The sequence below is a fragment of the Amblyraja radiata genome, chromosome 11 (genome assembly GCF_010909765.2).
Source record: "Amblyraja radiata isolate CabotCenter1 chromosome 11, sAmbRad1.1.pri, whole genome shotgun sequence".
NCBI lineage: Eukaryota > Metazoa > Chordata > Chondrichthyes > Rajiformes > Rajidae > Amblyraja > Amblyraja radiata.
In genome coordinates, this window is record NC_045966.1 from 4,399,686 (window position 1) to 4,420,452 (window position 20,767).

At 48.8% G+C, this 20,767-nt stretch overlaps 1 protein-coding gene across 5 annotated transcripts in view; it reads left to right on the forward strand.

Moving 5' to 3' along the window:
* Positions 1–20,767, forward strand: part of tenm2 (teneurin transmembrane protein 2) — a 1,259,968-nt gene that overhangs the window by 1,237,813 nt on the left and 1,388 nt on the right. For all 5 annotated transcript variants that reach the window (XM_033029203.1, XM_033029204.1, XM_033029205.1 and 2 more), the window contains 4 exons: positions 2,298–2,594; positions 10,643–12,257; positions 17,047–17,177; positions 20,447–20,752. In XM_033029203.1, the coding sequence (XP_032885094.1) occupies positions 2,298–2,594; positions 10,643–12,257; positions 17,047–17,177; positions 20,447–20,752 (2,349 nt within the window). The remainder of the gene's footprint in view (positions 1–2,297; positions 2,595–10,642; positions 12,258–17,046; positions 17,178–20,446; positions 20,753–20,767) is intronic.

A 20,767-nucleotide genomic window follows, 5' to 3' on the forward strand; every position in this document is an offset into this window, starting at 1 on the left:
CCTCCCAGCACGTTGACTCACGTTGGCAAACCCCGACGTCTCTGCAAATGGCCAAAAATATATAAAATGTAATTAAAAAGCAGCTTCCACTAAATCTCCTGGAAGCTCAAATGCCGGCAGGAAGCGGGGTTGAATATTAATGCCACCAACACAAAACTGGCCAAAAATATGCAATGTGGGTTATTTCCAAACCTTCCCATTTGAGTCAACCCCATTCCTGCCAGAATTAGTCATAGAGTCATAGAGTGATACAGTGTGGAAACAGGCCCTTCGGCCCAACTAGCCCACACCGGCCAACATGTCAAGTCAAGTCAAGTCAAGTCAAGTTTATTCGTCACATACACATACGAGATGTGCAGTGAAATGAAAAGTGGCAATGCTCGCGGACTTTGTGCAAAAAGACAAACAAACAAACAAACAAACTACAAACAAAATGGAACAGCTACACTAGTCCCACCTGCCTGCATTTGGTCCACCTCCCTCCAAACCTGTCCTATCCATGTGCCTGTCTAACTGTTTCTTAAAGGCTGCAATAGTCCCTGCCTCAACTACCTCCTCCGCCAGCTCGTTCCGTACACCCACCACCCTTTGTGTGAAATAGATATTCCTATTAAATCTTTCCACCCTCCCCCCCTCACCTGAAACATATGTCCTCAGGTCCTCGATTCCACTACTCTGGGCAATAGACTCTGTGCGTCTACCCGATCTATACCTCTCATGATTTTGTACACCTCCACAAGATCACCTCTCATCCTCCTGCACTCCAAGGAATAGAGACCCAGCCTGCTCGACCTCTCCCTGTAGCTCCGGCCCTCGAGTCCTGGCAACAATTGGATTTGGTATTCACTGGATCAACACATCCAGCAACTTCACTTGGGTCTTGAACCAGAAACATCACCAGTCTGAAGAAGGGTCTCAATAAACAATAGACAATAGGTGCAGGAGTAGGCCATTCGACCCTTCGAGCCAGCACCGCCATTCAATGTGATCATGGCTGATCATCCCCAATCAGTACCCCGTTCCTGCCTTCTCCCCATATCCCCTGACTCTGCTATTTTTAAGAGCCCTATCTAGCTCTCTCTTGAAAGCATCCAGAGAACCTGCCTCCACCGCCCTCTGAGGCACAGAATTCCACAGACTCACCACTCTCTGTGAGAAAAAGTGTTTCCTCGTCTCCGTTCTAAATGGCTGACTCCTTATTCTTAAACTGTGGCCCCTGGTTCTGGACTCCCCCAACATCGGGAACATGTTTCCTGCCTCTAGCATGTCCAAACCCTTAACAATCTTATATGTTTCAATGGGATAGCCTCTCATCCTTCTAAACTCCAGAGTGTACAAGCCCAGCTGCTTCATTCTCTCAGCATATGGCAGTCCCTCCATCCCGGGAATTAACCTTGTAAACCTACGCTGCACTTCCTCAATAGCAAGAATGTCCTTCCTCAAATTAGGGGACCAAAACTGTACACAATACTCCAGGTGTGGTCTCACTATAGGTCTGTGCAACTGCAGAAGAAACTGCAGTCTCGACCCGAAATGCCACCTTTTCCGTCGCTCCGTAGATGTTGCCTCGCCCGCTGAGTTTCTCCAGCATTTTTATCTATCTTAGATATTTCCAGCAGTTGCAGTTCCTTCTCAAACATAGCAACTTCACTCTCCGTTTCAATATCTCGTCCTATCTTTCCGCTCTCTAGCGAAACCACAGACGCAAAACTCATTTCATGCATAGCACACCCCAGCCACCGAGGAAGCATAATTCTAAGCAGCGAAAACAAAATTACGATAAGATCTCAATTTACTTTAATTTGGGATAATGGGATTACCTCTTCCAGCTCCTTGGAGATATGTGTCTCTTGTCATGTTTCTTTATGTTTCCATAATTTAAACTTATAGAAATTACATTTTCTCCTCATCCTCGAGGGCGTGATTGTTTTTTTTTTTTTAATTTTCCCTGATCGATGTGAAGAAAACAAGGTGTGCATTCTTTAAAGTTTCGCAGGAGAAATGAAAAACGGGTAAATTAAATTGTTAATCACAGCGGTTGCCTCATTAGCAACGCGTGGATGGGCTGCGGTTTCTTTGAACTGCTGCCAGACTGCAATCACTTAAATCATATTGATGATAATGTCATTTGAAAGCTTTCCTCTGTATTGGCAGGGGGACAAAATTCAATCATCCACTCCGAGCAAAAGCCATTATAATCAAACTGAAATAAATTGCCCCAGAAATCGCACGCGGGGCCGGTTTTCGGCGAGGAGAGGCGCGTTCATGACTGTGGCCCCTTTCATTTTTTTAAACAGGTGCACGGGAGGAATCTGCTCTCCATTGACTTCGACCGCAACTCGCGGACGGAGAAGATTTACGACGATCACCGCAAGTTCACGCTGAGGATTATTTACGATTCCCTGGGCCGCCCCGCGATCTGGCTCCCCAGCAGCGGGCTGGCTGCCGTCAACGTCTCCTACTCTCCCAGTGGGAAGGTGGTCGGGGTTCAGCGGGGGACAATGAGCGAGAGGAACAAGTACGATGATCTGGGCAGGATCGTGTCCCGAGTCTTCTCCGATGGGAAAGTCTGGAGTTACGCCTACCTTGACAAAGTACGTGGGCAACTCATTAGACAGGGCAATTGGGAGAGGGGGGGGGGGGGGGAGAGACAGAGAGAGAGGGAGAGGAGATGGAGGCAGAGGGGGGAGAGAGACAGAGAGGTGTTGGCAACTCATTAGACAGGGCAATTGGGAGGGGGGGGAGAGAGACAGAGAGAGAGAGAGAGAGAGGAGATGGAGGCAAGGGGGGGAGAAAGAGAGACAAAGTACGTTGGCAACTCATTAGCCAGGGCAATTGGGAGAGGGGGGGAGAGAGAGTAGGAGGAGGTCGGAAAAATAAAATGCAACATAAAAAGCTGGAAGGTAGCCAAAAATGCTGGAGAAACTCAGCGGGTGAGGCAGCATCTATGGAGCGAAGGAATAGGTGACCTTTCGGGTCGAGACCCTTCTTCAGACTGATGTGTGCGGGGGGGGGCGGAAAGAAGAGCGGAAGAGGCGGGGACAGTGGGCTGTGGGAGAGCTGGGAAGGGGAGGGGAAGGAGGGAGAAAGCAGGGACTACCTGAAATTGGAGAAGTCAATGTTCATACCGCTGGGGTATAAGCTACCCAAGCGAAATATGAGTTGCTGCTCCTCCATAAAAAAACTGGAGTAACTCAGCGGGACAGGCAGCATCTCTGGAGAGAAGGAATGGGTGACGTTTCGGGTCGAGACCTTTCTTCAGACTGTTGGCAGTTAATTAGACAAGGCTGTTGGGTGGGGGGTGGGGGGGGTGGGGGGAGAGAGGGTAGAGAGGGATAACGTGTGTTGGCAATGAATTAGACAGGGAAGTTCAGTTTAGTTTAGTTATAAAGCATGGCCCTATTGGCCCACCGAGTCCGTGCCGACCAGCGATCCCCGCACACTAACACTATCCTACACACACTAGGGGGCAATTTACAATTTTACCAAAGCCAATTAGCCTACAAACCTGTACATCTTTGGAGTGTGGGAGGAAACCAGAGCTCCTGGAGAAAACCCACTAGGTCACGGGGAGAGAGAAGTGGGATAGTGGTGGAAACTGGTGCACACTGGGGTGGAGGAGGGGGCTTACTTAAAATTCAACGGTTCATTGGCTGTTTATTATCAAATGTACCAAGGTAAAGTAAAATTCGTTTTTATGGACAATAGGTGCAGGAGTAGGCCATTCGGCCCTTTTTCTCCCACACAATTCGGTGAAATGATTGCCAAGCACAAGTACAATCCCAGAATGTACAGGAAGATCCAACTGAGACACTGAGTGAGGTGTCGCCTAGTTTAGGCGGCGTTTCCAAAGTCCCAGCTGCAGCTGGCCATGAAGGCCCGTTGTAGCCGTGGCCTCCACGCGGATCATCGAGCGAACAGTCGTCCCTCTCCTCGCCCGGCCACTTCAAACTAAAGAATGCCAACTTGGTCGGCATGTGTTCCCCCAGTGCAGCTCTGTGTCTCTGTGTCCAGCACAGTCGCTCAACATCTACTTGTGAAAAAAAGCATTCCTTGCACTCTCGTGTCCACACAAAATGGCCGCCTTGGGCATGGGCAATTTAGGGCAGTCACGGTGGCGCAGCGGTAGAGTTGCTGCCTTACAATGCTCACAGCGCCGGAGACCCGGGTTCGATCCTGACTACGGGTGCTGTCTGTACGAAGTTTGTACGTTCTCCCCGTGACCTGTGTGGGTTTTCTCCGAGATCTTCGGTGTCCTCCCACACTCCAAAGATGTACAGGTTTGTAGGTTAATTGGCTTGGTGTAAAATGTAAAAATTGTCCCTATTGTGTGTGGGATAATGTTAATATGCGGGGATCGCTGGTCGGTGCGGACTCGGTGGGCTGAAGGGCCTGTTTCTGCGCTGTCTCTCTAAACTGCACTAAAAACTAAAGATAGGCACAGATGCTGGAGTAACTCAGCGGGTCAGGCAGCATCTGTGGAGAACATGGATAGGTGACGTTTCACAGAGTGCTGGAGTAACTCAGCGGGTCAGGCAGCATCTGTGGAGAAAAAGGATGTGATGTTTCGGCTCGGGACTTCTTCAGACTGAAGGTTTGGACGGGGGGGGGGGGAGGGGGGGTTTCTGGAGGCAGGAAACGAGGACCAAATAAGGCACAGAGGGGGAGCTGTGAGAGGGCATCGAGACCCTTTTTCAGAATGGGGTCGTGCAGAGATGGAGGCAAGGAAAGCCATGCATGCTGTTGATCTTTTAGAGATACAATGTTAAAACAGGTCCTTTGACCCACCGAGTCCGCGCCGACCAGCGATCCCCGCACATTAACGCCATCCTATACACACCAGGGATAATTTACATTTATAGAAAGCAAATTAACCTACAAACCTGTACGTCTTTGTAGTGTGGGAGGAAACCGAAGATCTCGGAGAAAACCCAAGCGGTCACGGGGAGAACGTGCAAACTCCATACAGACAGCACCAGTAGTGAGGATGGAACCTGGGTCTCTGGCGCTGCAAGCGCTGTAAGGCAGCAACTCTACCACTGTGCCGTCCATTTTAGTTTAGAGATACAGCGCGGAAACAGACCTTGCAGCCCACCGAGTCCGCACCGACCAGCGATCCCCGCACACTCACACTATTCTACACACACTAGCGACAATTTACATTCATACCAAGCCAATTAACCTCCTGTTGGGGAAAGATTATAAGAAAAAAAAATCTTACGGCAAGTAACTCACTATAAATCTGTTAAGCGGAAAATGAAAGCTATAGATTCAGAAATATCCCTGCACGTCAGTGAGGTTGGCTTTGTAAGTATTAAAATGCCTTGCATAGTTTCAATTTGTTAATTCTGTTTTTCGTGACAGCCTCCATTAAAGGTAATCAAACGCATTATTCTGGTGAAATAAATATTTTATCGACAGTAAGGTTCAGGGTTGAGCGAAAGGATGTTGGGGGAGTCCTGTTGAAAAGTCACCTATCCATGTTCTCCAGAGAAGCTGCCTGACCTGCCGAGTTACTCCAGCACTTGTGTCTTTTTTTTTGTTTAACCAGCATCTGCAGTTCTTGACCCGACACGCCCCCCCCCCCATGTTTTGAGAAGTGGGCGATCCCGGCCGGGTCTCCGGTACTGTCCCGATTGCCCCCCTCCCCCCATGGGTGGCCAGAGAGGTCGGGAGTCTGACTCTGCCTGTCCCGCCAGGTTAACCTCCCTGGACTTGCGGGAAATATGGCCAGCGCGGAGAAGCAGCGCTGGTATCCCGTCAGTCCAGACAGGGCTGGAGTTAACCCGGTGAGACAGGCAGAGTTGAGATTGAGCCTCCGAAGCCTCGCGCGTGTATGTGTGAGTGTGCGCATGCGCGCGCGGCCACCAAAACATTGTGGCCCCCGTCCCCTCCATCTTTTCATAGCGAGTTCCGTTCTTGCCTTCGCTCCAGAGATGCTGCCTATCCCGCTGAGTTGCTCCAGCTTTTTGTGTCTATCTGCAGTTCTTTGTGTCTGCATGAAGTTCTGTATGTTTCTGGCTGTGTGCTGAGAATCTTTGGAGTTCTCCAGACAATATATCCATCAATAACCGATCATTCATTCATTATTTGGACACGCTAGAGGCAGGAAACATGTTCCCGATGTTGGAACCAGGCAGGAAACATGTTCCCGAAGTCCAGAACCAGGGGCCACAGTTTAAGAATAAGGGGTAAGCCATTTAGAACGGAGACGAGGAAACACTTTTTCACACAGAGAGTTGTGAGTCTGTGGAATTCTCTGCCTCAGAGGGCGGTGGAGGCCGGTTCTCTGGATACTTTCAAGAGAGAGCTAGATAGGGCTCTTAAAAATAGCGGAGTCAGGGGATATGGGGAGAAGGCAGGAACGGGGTACTGATTGTGGATGATCAGCCATGATCACATTGAATGGCGGTGCTGGCTCGAAGGGCTGAATGGCCTACTCCTGCACCTGTTGTCTATTATCTTTAAACAAAATGAGAATATTATTTCGCTGCAATCAGTGTTAGAACTGGAGATGTCACGATGTTTTGTTCCATGGCTTTTCTGGATTCTAGTGTGTTTGTAAGAGGGCAATAGATGGTTGAGAGAGTGCAATCTACCTGATCTATTTTGCTCATGATGTTATACCCTCTTTGCGACATGTTTACAAGGAACACATAACAAAGTCTTTGGAATTTCAGGCAAGAAAGCCAGTCCCACTTTATAATAAACATTTAGATCTTACAGTGTGTCTGCCAAGTGTTCATGTAATCCTCTCACCCCCCCCAGGGAAATGATTCTTCTGAAGAAGGGTCTCGACCCGCAACATCACCCATTCCTTCTCTCCAGAGATGCTGCCTCAGTTACTCCAGCATTTTATGTCTATCTTCGATTCTTCTCAGCTGCTAACCAATTGTTCTGAAAATTAATTGATTCCAGTAAATCAAGATTGTCGTTTGCCGAGGTGGGCAGTGTTAACCGTGTGAGGGTGAATGAATAATTGAAGTGCAGAAGAAATGCAAAATGAACACAAAGGCAAAAATGCTGATGGATGGATTGAAACAGGCCCTTCAACCCGCCAAGTCCATGCTGGCCATCCATCACCCGTTCACACAAGCTCTGTGTTATCCCACTTTCCACCCACTCCCTACACACCAGGGGGCAATTCACAGAGGGCCAATTAACCTACAAACCCGCACGTCTTTGCAGACGACACAAAGCTGGGTGGCAGTGTGAACTGTGAGGAGGATGCTATGAGAGTGCAGGGTGACTTGGACAGGTTGGGGGAATGGGCAGATGCATGGCAGATGAAGTTTACTGCGGACAAATGTGAGGTTATCCACTTTGGTAGCAAAAACAGGCAGGCAGACCACTATCTAAATGGCGTCAAGTTGGGAAAAGGGGAAGTACAACGGGATCTGGGGGTCCTTGTTCATCAGTCTATGAAGGTAAGCATGCAGGTACAGCAGGCAGTGAAGAAAGCGAATGGCATGTTGGCCTTTATCACAAGAGGAATCGAATATAGGAGCAAAGAGGTCCTTCTGCAGTTGTACAGAGCCCTAGTGAGAGCACACCTGGAGTATTGTGTGCAGTTTTGGTCCCCTAATTTGAGGAAGGACATTCTTGCTAATGAGGGAGTGCAGGGTAGGTTTACAAGGTTAATTCCCGGGATGGCGGGACTGTCATATGCTGAGAGAATGGAGGGGCTGGGCTTGTACACTCTGGAGTTTAGAAGGATGAGAGGGTATCTCATTGAAACATATAAGATTGTTAAGGGTTTGGACACGCTAGAGGCAGGAAACATGTTCCCGATGTTGGGGGAGTCCAGAACCAGAGGCCACAGTTTAAGAATAAGGGGTAGGCCATTTAGAACACTTTTTCTCACAGAGAGTTGTGAGTCTGTGGAATTCTCTGCCTCAGAGGGCGGTGGAGGCTGGTTCTCTGGATACTTTCAAGAGAGAGCTAGATAGAGCTTTTGATGATAGCGGAGTCAGGGGATATGGGGAGAAGGCAGGAACGGGGTACTGATTGGTGATGATCAGCCATGATCACATTGAATGGCAGTGCTGGCTCGAAGGGCCGAATGGCCTACTCCTGCACCTATTGTCTATTGTCTATTGTCTTTGGGACATGGGAGGAAACCGGAGCACCCGGAGGAAACCCACACGCAGGTCACGGGGGGAGATGCCGCCTGTCCTGCAGAGTTACTCCAGCCTTTTTTTTGTGCCTATCTTTGGTGTAAACCAGCATCTGCAGTTCCTTCGCGCGCGGCAACTAGAATAATTGGTCCATTGAATGTTATCCGTTTTTAAACGCCCGTGATTATCCCAATGGTACTAAGGATAACATATTACCACAATTATCCAGTTTGCGCCAAAAAAAAAAAATCAACTCTATATTGAATTGCTGTCAACAAATACATATGATGCTTATTGGAGCAGTTTGCGAATAGAGGAAAAAAACAAGGGTAGTGAAGCAATGCTCTGTCTGTGCAATCACAGTGAGACAGGGAAGAAAAGCATTTATCTCAATATGTCAGTTGTTTGGAATTGCTGTTTACGCTATCCCAGTGTACCGTGAATGTTTCCTCTTTAAGTGCTATTTATTTAAGCCTTTATGAAAATGATGATGAATTTGCTTGTGGCACCTTGATCCAATCAAAGGCACACAAGGCTATGATTTATTTGCCAGTTTTGCTCTATTAGCAGGGAAGCAATCCTGCCGCGCGGCAGAACCAGACGGCCGAGCACTCGCTCACGGGCTCCCGCCCGCAACCTCTCTCTAACTAATTGATCCAACGCTCCGTGACAGACTTGGCAGAGTCAATAGACAATAGACAATAGACACAGGAGGAGGCCATTTGGCCCTTCGAGTCAGCACCGCCATTCAATCATTTCCCTGGGGGGGGGGGGGGGGGGATTACATGAACACTTGGCAGACACACTGTAAGATCTAAATGTTTATTATAAAGTGGGACTGGCTTTCTTGCCTGAAATTCCAAAGACTTTGTTATGTGTTCCTTGTAAACATGTCGCAAAGAGGGTATAACATCATGAGCAAAATAGATCAGGTAGATTGCACTCTCTCAACCATCTATTGCCCTCGTACAAACACACTAGAATCCAGAAAAGCCATGGAACAAAACATCGTGACATCTCCAGTTCTAACACTGATTGCAGCGAAATAATATTCTCATTTTGTTTAAAGATAATAGACAACAGGTGCAGGAGTAGGCCATTCAGCCCTTCGAGCCAGCACCGCCATTCAATGTGATCATGGCTGATCATCCCCAATCAGTTCCCCGTTCCTGCCTTCTCCCCATATCCCCTGACTCCGCTATGTTTAAGAGCCCTGTCTAGTGCTTCTGTATCCTGTTTGGTTGAAATAAGTTTATTATTTAAGGTTAGGTTTATTATCGGCACGTGCACTGATGTCCAAACAGATCGGTTACTACAATACATAGATACAATAGGTTCAACGTCAGTTACAGTACGTAAAGCAAAGTAAATATGTAACACAGAGTGTGAAATATAGTTCCCAGCATTGTAGTGCATCAGTCTAAGGACTTGCTGTGCTGCTTATGAAAACAGTGAGATGCAAACTAATTATCACCATGAAGGAACAAGGAACTGCAGATGTAGGTTTATTAAAAATGATACAAAATGCTGGAGTAATTCATCGGGTCAGGCAGCATCTGTGGAGAAAAGGAATAGGTTGTGGCGCCATCTGGTGGTCGGGCCACTGGTTAATCGAACCCTCGTTCATCAAGAGGTAAGAGGCACGTGACTGAGGGGCGGGGGTTAGAAAGGAAGTTGAGGGAGTGACCTGCAGCAGCGGCACGCAGTTACTCTGGGCTCAGCAACAATGCTCTTGTTTTGGAATTATTTTTTGTTTAAAACCCCTGTCCCACCTTCACGACCTAATTGGCGACCTCTGCCGAGTTTGCCCTTGACTCATACTCGCAGCATGGTCGCCACGAGGTCGTGGGAGGTCTTCGTAACTCTTCCTCATGCTCGTGAGTGGTCTCCGCGTACTCGTGGTCTCAAGTAGGTCGCGGCGTTTTTTCCAGCCTGATAAAAAATGTCCACGAGTAAATAAAAGGTCGGCATGGAAAAAATTGATACTTTTTACTCGTAGGTTGGTCGTAGGTAGGTCGTAGGTAGGTCGTAGTAGATCGTGATGGTAGTCGAGAAAAAAATGCAAACATGACATCATTTTATCATGTGATAATTTTCCACTCGTAGCTAGTTGTAGTTGGTCTTAGGTGTGGAAGACTGAGGTCGAGGGGGGGTCGTAGGAGGTCGTAGACATAGACATAGGAGGTCGTAGACATAGTCGTAGGAGGTCGTAGACATAGTCGTAGGAGGTCTTTTACTTCGGCGAGTCAACACGACCGTGACTTTTTTTTCCAACTCGTCTAGGGTCTTCTAAACTCGTGGATTAGGTCGTCCAAGTGGGACCGGCCCTTAATGAAGCTCGTCCTTGAGTCCACAACGTCTGACTCACTTTATCGCGCTTTAAGGTGACGTTTCGGGTCGAGACCCTTCTTCAGGCGTCTGCGGAGATGCTGCCTGACTCGCTGAGTTGCTCCAGCACTTGGTGTGGAACTGTGAGTGTGTTTGATTGATCCTGTTTCTAAAACACGTTTTTTTCTTTCAAACAGTCAATGGTCCTCCTCCTCCAGAGCCAGCGGCAATACATCTTTGAGTTTGACCAGACGGATCGGTTGCAGGCGGTGACCATGCCGAGCGTGGCCCGGCACACCATGTCCACCCACAACTCCATCGGTTACATCCGCAACATCTACCACCCGCCCGAGAGCAACGCGTCCATGGTTTTTGATTTCACCACCGAGGGGCGAATACTGAAGTCCGCCTACCTGGGCACTGGGCGGCAGGTGTTCTACAAGTACGGCAAGCTGTCCAAGCTGTCAGAGATCCTGTACGACAGCACCGCCGTCACCTTCGGATACGACGAATCGACCGGGGTGCTGAAGATGGTCAACCTGCAGAACGGCGGCTTCTCCTGCACCATCCGCTACCGCAAGGTGGGACCGCTGATCGACCGCCAGATCTACCGCTTCTCGGAGGAAGGCATGGTCAACGCCCGCTTCGACTACACCTACCATGACAACAGCTTCCGCATCGCCAGCATGAAGCCCATCATCAGCGAGACGCCGCTGCCCGTCGACGTGTACCGCTACGACGAGATCTCGGGCAAGGTGGAGCACTTTGGCAAGTTCGGCGTCATCTACTACGACATCAACCAGATCATCACCACGGCTGTGATGACGCTGAGTAAGCACTTTGACACCCACGGGCGCATCAAGGAAGTCCAGTACGAGATATTCCGCTCACTCATGTACTGGATGACCGTTCAGTACAACAGCGTGGGCGCAGTGATCAAGAGAGAGATTAAGCTCGGCCCTTACGCCAACACGACCAAGTACACCTACGACTATGACGGAGATGGCCAGCTGCAGACTGTCGCAGTCAATGACAAAGTCACGTGGCGTTACAGCTACGATCTGAATGGCAACCTACACCTCCTGAACCCTGGCAGCAGCATTCGCCTCATGCCTCTGCGCTACGACCTGAGGGACAGGATTACCCGGCTCGGAGACGTGCAGTACAAGCTGGATGAGGATGGCCTGCTCTCTCAGCGAGGCTCTGATGTATTTGAGTACAATTCCAAGAGTCTGCTCACCCGGGTCTACAGCAAAACCAACGGGTGGAGCATACAGTATCGCTACGACGGCCTGGGGCGAAGGGTCTCCACCAAGACCAACTATGGGCAACACCTGCAGTTCTTCTACTCCGACCTCAACAATCCAACCAGGGTCACACATGTGTACAACCACTCCAGCTCAGACATCACCTCCCTGTACTACGACCTCCAGGGGCATCTCTTTGCCATGGAAATCAGCAGCGGGGAAGAGTTCTACATCGCCTCGGATAACACCGGCACGCCCATGGCAGTCTTCAGCAGCAGAGGGCTGATGATCAAGCTGCTCCATTACACCGCCTACGGAGAAATCTACCACGACTCCAACACTGACTTTCAACTGGTGGTGGGTTTCCACGGAGGCCTGTACGACTCTCTCACCAAGTTGGTCCACCTCGGCCAGAGGGACTACGACGTGCTAGCTGGGCGTTGGACAGCCCCCGATTACTCCATCTGGAATGATATTGGCAAAGACCCTGCCCCTTTCAGCCTCTACATGTTCAAGAACAACAACCCCCTCAGCAACGTTCAGGACGTGGAGGATTATGTCACGGGTAAGCAGGCGGGCCATCGACCGGGCTGGGCGGCGCGGCGGCAAAGCCTGGCCGCGCCAGGGACCGGATTTGTGGTCAGATTGAGTGTTGAGACTTTAGAGATACAGTGTGGGGAAAAAAACCTGTCATCCCACCGAGTCCGCGCCGACCAGCAGATCACGGTGGCGCAGCGGTAGAGTTGCTGCCTCACAGCGCCGGAGACCCCGGGTTCGATCCCGACTACGGGCACTGTCTGTACGGAGTTTGTACGTTCTCCCCGTGACCTGCGTGAGCTTTCTCCGAGATCTTCGGTTTCCTCCCACAGGTTGGCAGGTTAATTGGCTGGGTGAATGTGAAAATTGTCCCTAGTGGGTGTAGGATGGTGTTAATGTGCGGGGATCGCTGGTCGGCACGGACCCGGTGGGCTGAAGGGCCTGTTTCCGTGCTGTATCTCTAAACTAAACTAAAGACCTAGCTTCAAGTCAAGAGTGTTTTATTGTCATGTGTCCCAGATAGAACAATGACATTCTTACTTGCTGCAGCACAACACAATATGGAGTACATTGTAAACAATATGGTAACCCAGAAAAAAAGCTCAATGTGTGTATATACATATATATCACATACTGTATATGTACATACATATACACATACATATATATATATATATGGTATATAGTAGTATATTATATAGTTCGATCCTGACCTTGGGTGCCGTCTGTACGGAGTTTGTACGTTCTCCCTGTGACCGCGTGGGTTTTCTCCGGGTGCTCCAGTTTCCTCCCAGAGTCCAAAGACGTACAGGTTTGCAGGCTAATTGGCTTCTTTGAATTTTTAAATTGTCCCTATTGTGTCAGATATAATTACTATACTGGTCGGCGTGGATTCGGTGGGCTGAAGGGCCTGTTTCCACGCTGTACCTCCAAAGTCCAATGACTTTATGGACATGTTGGCCTTCACAACAAGAGGAGTTGAGTATAGGAGCAAAGAGGTCCCTCTGCAGTCGTATAGGGCCCTAGTGGGACCACACCTGGAGTATTGTGTGCAGTTTTGGTCCCCTAATTTGAGGAAGGACATTCTTGCTATTGAGGGAGTGCAGCGTAGGTTCACAAGGTTAATTCCCGGGATGGCGGGACTGTCATATGCTGAGAGAATGGAGCGGCTGGGCTTGTACGCTCTGGAGTTTAGAAGGATGAGAGGGATTCTTATTGAAACATATAAGATTATTAAGGGTTTGGACGCACTAGAGGCAGGACACATGTTCTCGATGTTGGGGGAGTCCAGAACCAGGGGTCACAGTTTAAGAATAAGGGGTAAGCCATTTAGAACAGAGATGAGGAAACACATTTTCACACAGAGAGTTGTGAGTCTGTGGAATTCTCTGCCTCAGAGGGTGGTGGAGGCTGGTTCTCTGGATACTTTCAAGAGAGAGCTGGATAGGGCTCTTAAAGATATGGGGAGGAGGCAGGAACGGAGTACTGATTGTGGATGATCAGCCATGATCACATTAAATGGCGGTGCTGGCTTGAAGGGCCGAATGGCCTCCTCCTGCACCTGTTGTCTAATGTCTAAACAGATTGAAATAAATATTAGCAATGTGATCAGGTGGGCTTCCATCATCCTCATGGGTTCTCCCGTTCATCTGTTCACTTGGGGCAATGTACCATGTGGTCGGATTTGAGTGTTTGGACTTTAGAGATGCAGCGTGGATACAAGCCTGTCATCCCACCGAGTCCACGCAGACCAGCGATCACCCCGTACTCTAGTTCTATCCCGCACGCTAGGGACAATTTACAGACTGGAGGTGGTGAAGGGAGGGCTTAAGCTGGAAAGGGTTATTGGGAAGAAAGAGCTACTTTAAATTTAGTTGCATCTGGTAGACCAACAAGACCTACACCTACACCAAACCCAAACCAATTAGGAGCAGACGAGGGCATTCGATACAATTTGTGATCCCAGCTACAAAGACAGATGTGTACAGCAATTCGTTCTTCCCCCGCACAATTAAAGCATGGAATAATCTCCACCCAACTATAGTTACCCAACCAGATGCAACTACATTTAAAGTAGCTCTTTCTTCCCAATAACCCTTTCCGGCTTAAGCCCTCCCTTCACCACCTCCAGTTTGAATTCCATTTGGAATATTTTGGAGGACCAAGAAACCAAGAAACCAAGAACCAAGCCAATTCACCTACAAACCTGCACGTCTTTGGAGGAATCCGGATCACCCGGAGAAAACCCACGCGGGTCACAGGGAGAACGTGCAAACTCTGTACAGACAGCACCCGTCGTCAGGATCAAACCCGTGTTTCTGGCGCTGCGAGGCTGCAACTCTACCGCTGCTCCACCCTGCCGCCCGAAATCAAGTTACAATTTGAAAACTTTGCAAAATCTAGTTTTTTTAAAAATTGATTACATACCAGCACAGACTCTACCGCTACGCCACTCTTGATCAATCACCCGTTCACACTAGTTCTATGTTTCTCACCCACTCCCTGCGCACCTGGGGAAATTTACAGAGGGGCCGATGAACCTACCAACCCGCACGTCTTTGGGATGATTAGTTTGAGGGTGGGTTGAACCGCAAGTAAAATGTTTTGTAAAAACGGAGCCCTTTCTCAGTGTACGTGTGTCGACTGCAGCCTGACTTATCATAGGCTGCCACTGCCACAGAGCGCACCATCCTCTACAGACAGCAATGTGACCTTGTCCTCAACATTCCTCACACCCTGCCAATCCCCGCTCAATTATGGGTCCTGGTTGTAAACGGCAATTGTCTGAAATTCTATCAGGATGGAAAGGAAAGCTGAGAACTAGGCTTTCTAACGCTCCCATTCTTAGAAACTAGTGGCAAGTTGTGGTGCTCCAGATTCCAGCATCTGCAGTCTTTTGTATCAACAAGTCTTGACAGTTACTTTCTAGTCAGATGCAAATAAGTCCAGATCGGTGCATTTTTTTAGACACAAAGCCGGTACGCATATCAATTAAAAATTAAGCTGCATTTATCAATTAACTGTTTCCAGCAATATATCCTCCCCTCTTCTGTATTGGTTTTATAATCAATCAACATAATTTAATGCACTAATAAATGAAAACTTTTAACAGGCCTGTCCCACTTGCCGTTTTTTTTCGGCGACTGCCGGCATCATTGACTGACGTATCAGGTCACCGAAAAATACGCGGTGTGATAACGTATTAACGCGCGGCGTATTTGTCACCGATGGATTTTGAAATGTTCAAAATCTTTTGGCGGCACTGATATGATGCTGGCAGTCGCTGAAAAAAATCGCCAAGTGGGACAGGCCCTTTAGACTTCAGACTTTGGAGATACAGCAGGGAAGCAGGCCATTCGGCCCAACCGAGTCCGAGCCGCCCAGCGACTATCCCATACCCTAGTACTGTCCGACACACAATTTGCAGATGCCAATTAACCCAACAAGCCCGCACGTCTTTGGAGTGTGGGAGGAAACCTGGAGCACCTGTAAAAAACCCACGGGGTCATGGGGAGAACGTGCAAACTCCGTACAGACAGCACCCGCAGTCAGGATCGAACCTGGGTCTCTGCCACTGTAAAGCAGCAACTCTACTGCTGCACCACCGTGCCGCCCAAAATCAATTTAAAATTTGAAAACTTTGGGGGAAAAAAACTTTTTTTTTCATTGATGCTGTGGCCGGCACGTACCATCACAGCAAGAGCACTGGCCTGAACTAATATGGAGTCAATAAATAATACAAATGCACCTGCAGTACCAAACATCTGAACACAGTGGTAGACACAAAACGCTGGAGAAACTCAGCGGGCCAGGTAGCATTTGTGGAGAGGCGGAATGGGCGACGTTTCGGGACGAGACCCAAAGTTGCCCGTTCCGTCTCTCCATAGATGCTGCCTCGCCCGCTGAGTTACTCCAGCATTTTGTGTCCGCCTCTGATTTTATCAGCATCTGCAGTTCTTTCTTACACATCTGGAAACAGAGAAATGGTGGTCATTAAAGTATCCAGCAAAAGGATTAGTGCCACCAATTGCATGCTTCACTGTGTGTTCAGGAAGAACAAAGGAGGAGCCGGTGTGGGGGGGGGGGGGGAGGAGGGGGAGAGGATGGGGTGGGGAGGGGGAGAGGATGGGGGGGAGGGGGAGAGAATGGGGTGGGGGGGAGAGCGTGGGGGGAGGGAGGGGGAGAGGATGGGGTGGGGAGGGGGAGAGGAGGGGGAGAGGATGGGGGGGAGGGGGAGAGGATGGGGTGGGGGAGGTGGGAGAGGGTGGGGGAGGGGGGAGAGGGTGGGGGGAGGGGGAGAGGATGGGGTGGGGGGGGAGGGTGGGGGGGAGGATGGGGGAGGGGTAGAGGATGGGATTGGTGGGAAGAGGATGGGGGGGAAGCGGATGGGGGGAGAGGATGGGGTGGGAGGGGTGAGAGGATGTGGGGGGAGGGGGAGAGGATGGGGGGGGAGGATGTGGTGGGGGTGGAGAACAAAGGAGGAGCCAGCGTGGGGTGGGGGGGAGGGGAAGAGGATGGGGGGAGGGGGAGAGGATGGGGTGTTGGGGGGACGACAAAGAGGAGCCAGCGTGGGGTGGGGGGGGAGGGGGAGAGGAGGGGGGGACAACAAATGAGGGCCTGGCGTGGGATGGTTTTGTAACTGTCGGTGCCCTTTATGTAGCGGCCCTTTGCATACCTTGTGTGGGCGTAACAAAGAATCTCACTGCGCCTTGACAACATGTGGCCATAAAGCATTCATCCGTTCATTCAAAAAAAAAAAATGTGAGGTGAAACCTACTGTAGACTGTGACCAACGTTTCAATTCTGTTTTCCTGCAGACGTTAAAAGCTGGTTGGTGATGTTCGGATTTCAGTTGTACAACATTATTCCCGGATTCCCGAAACCGGCTATTCGTTTTGCCGCACCTCCGTACGAGCTCGTGGAGAGTCAGGAGCGCGATAACGCACGGGTATGAAACCAAAGCCAAATATCTCCACCATTTGCAGACTGCCAACTTGTCGAACGATACGTTCTTGTTAAGGGAAAAAGAGTAGAAAAGTCAAATGTGGGTCCCTTGAAGGCAGACACGGGTGAAATTATTATGGGCAACAAGGAAATGGCAGAAGAGTTGAACAGGTACTTCGGATCTGTCTTCACTAAGGAAGACACAAACAATCTCCCATATGTACTGGAGGACAGAGTATCTAAGGGGGTAGAGGAACTGAAAGAAATGTTCATTAGGCGAGAAATAGTATTGGGTAGGCTAATGGGACTGAAGGATGATAAATCCCCTGGGGCTGATGGTCTGCATCCCAGGGTCCTCAGGGAGGTGGCTCTAGAAATAGTGGACGCATTGGTGGTCAATTTCCAATGTTCAATAGATTTAGGATCAGTTCCTGTGGATTGGAGGATAGCTAATGTTATCCCACTTTTCAAGAAAGGAGCGAGAGAGAAAACGGGGAATTACAGACCAGTTCTCCTGACTTCGGTGGTGGGAAAGATGCTGGAATCAATTATTAAAGAGGTAATAATGGGGCATTTGGATAGCAGTAAAAGGATTAGTCCAAGTCAACATGGATTTATGAAAGGGAAATCATGCTTGACTAATCTTCTGGAATTTTTTGAGGATGTGACAAGTAAAATGGATGAAGGGGTGCCAGTGGATGTAGTGTATCTTGACTTTCAGAAAGCCTTTGATAAGGTCCCACATGGGAGACTGGTGACTAAAATTAGAGCACATGGTATTGGGGGTAGGGTGTTGACATGGATAGAAAATTGGTTAGCAAAGAGTAGGAGTGAACGGGTCCTTTTCAGAATGGTGACCTGGACAGATTGAGTGAGTGGGCAGATGCGTGGCAGATGCAGTATAATATAGATAAATGTGAGGTTATCCACTTTGGCGGCAAAAACAAGGGGGCAGATTATTATCTCAATGGGGTTAGGTTAGGTAAGGGGGAGGTGCCGCGAAACCTGGGCGTCCTTGTACACCTGTTATTGAAAGTTGGCTTACAGGTACAGCAGGCAGTGAAGAAAGCTAATGGAATGTTGGCCTTCATAACAAGAGGATTTCAGTATAGGAGTAAAGAGGTTCTTCTGCAGTTGTATAGGGCTCTGGTGAGACCACATCTGGAGTATTGTGTACAGTTTTGGTCTCCTAATTTGAGGAAGGACATCCTTGTGATTGAGGCAGTGCAGCGTAGGTTCACGAGATTGATCCCTGGGATGGCGGGACTGTCATATGAGGAAAGATTGAAAAGACTAGGCTTGTATTCACTGGAGCTTAGAAGGATGAGGGGATATCTTATAGAAACATATAAAATTATAAAAGGACTGGACAAGCTAGATGCAGGAAAAATGTTCCCAATGTTGGGCGAGTCCAGAACCAGGGGCCACAGTCTTAGAATAAAGGGGAGGTCATTTAAGACTGAGGTGAGAAAAAACTTTTTCACCCAGAGAGTTGTGAATTTGTGGAATTCCCTGCCACAGAGGGCAGTGGAGGCCAAGTCACTGGATGGATTTAAGAGAGAGTTAGATAGAGCTCTAGGGGGCTAGTGGAGTCAAGGGATATGGGGAGAAGGCAGGCACGGGTTATTGATTGGGGGCGATCAGCCATGATCACAATGAATGGCGGTGCTGGCTAGAAGGGCCGAATGGCCTCCTCCTGCACCTATTTTCTATGTTTCTATGTTTACCATCACCAATCTTTTGCATTTGATAAACTTGGAAAATGTTTTTCTGTCTATTTTTTCCATTTCTTTCTAGTACATCCCTTTTGTCCCCCTTTGTTTTACTCATTCCATGCTATGATTTCTAAAATGTCCTCAGTTATTTGTCCCACCGCTAATCTCCGTAACGTTGTTCAACACCTCAGAAGGCGGTGAAGGCTGATTCTCTGGATGCTTTCAAGAGAGAGCTAAATAGGGCTCTTAAAGATAGCGGAGTCAGGGGATATGGGGAGAAGGCAGGAACGGGGTACTGATTGGGGATGATCAGCCATGATCACATTGAATGGCTGATATTTACGTTTAAGATATTGAATTCAAATCCACATTTTTCACATGCAAACAGAACATGAATTCCAGGATGACTTTTCCCAGACCATTGTTGCTATGTGATCATTAGTTAAGACAATTTGGATAAGATCATTAAGTTTAGTCTCAATACACTAAAATAACTTATTCCTGGTTGGAAACCTGTCCTAAAATCATTTTACGTTACCTTTTCCAATTTGATTTGCCCAATCAGCAGAAAAAATTAAAGTCACTGGGAATTATTGTAGGATTTCCCAGCGCAAATTGGAGGAGCAGCACCTCATATTTGCTTGGGCAGTTTACACCCCAGCGGTATGAACATTGACCTCCAATTTCAGGTAGTCCCTGCTTTCTCCCTCTTTCCCCTCCCCTTCCCAGCTCTCCCACAGCACACTGTCTCCGCCTCTTCCTTTCTTCTTCCCGCCCCCACAACCCCCACATCAGTCTGAAACATAGAAAATAGGTGCAGGAGTAGGCCATTCGGCCCTTCGAGCCTGCACCACCATTCAATATGATCATGGCTGATCATCCAACTCGGTATCCTGTACCTGCCTTCTCACCATACCCCCTGATCCCTTTAGCCACAAGGGCCACATCTAACTCCCTCTTAAATATAGCCAATGAACTGGCCTCAACTACCTTCTGTGGCACAGAATTCCAGAGATTCACCACTCTCTGTGTGAAAAATGTTTTTCTCATCTCGGTCCTAAAAGATTTCCCCCTTTATCCTTAAACTTCTGGACTTCCCCAACATCGGGAACAATCTTCCTGCATCTAGCCTGTCCAACCCCTTAAGAATTTTGTAAGTTTCTATAAGATCCCCCCTCAATCTTCTAAATTCTAGAGAGTACAAGCCGAGTCTATCCAGTCTTTCTTCATATGAAGAAGGGTCTCGACCCGAAACGTCGCCTATTCCTTTGCTCCGTAGATGCTGCATCACCCGCTGAGTTTCTCCAGCAATTTTTGTCTACCTGAGAATTATTGTAGGAACATTAATGTTTTGTTTAGTTTGCAGATTCAGCCTGGAAATAGGCCCTGTCGGCTCACTGAGTCCACAACAAACATGTTCACACGAGTTCAATGTTATCCCATTTTCCCATCTTTCTGTTGCACATCACGAGAAAACTCAATCTTCAAGTCTACAGCGAGCGTTTTAATGCTTTCCTTAATGGAACTGCTGACGTTATTTTAATGATTTGGTGTTCAGTTTGTTTCAGGGGTTCAGCAGGCTGCGGAGAGGCTCAACAACGCCTTCATGGCCTTGGAAGGATGCATCCTGCCCAAGTTCTCCAGGGTCGGGCACAAGGAGAGGCCGGGGCACTGGTTCTCGGCCCCCAATTCCATCATTGGAAAGGGGATCATGTTCGCAGTCAAGGAAGGCAGAGTAACGACCGGCGTGACTCCCCTGGCAAGCGAAGATAGCCGCAAAATAGCCAGCGTTCTAAACAATGCGTACTACTTGGACAAGATGCATTACACCATCAGTGGGAGAGATTCACACTACTTGGTGAAGATTGGCTCGTCGGAC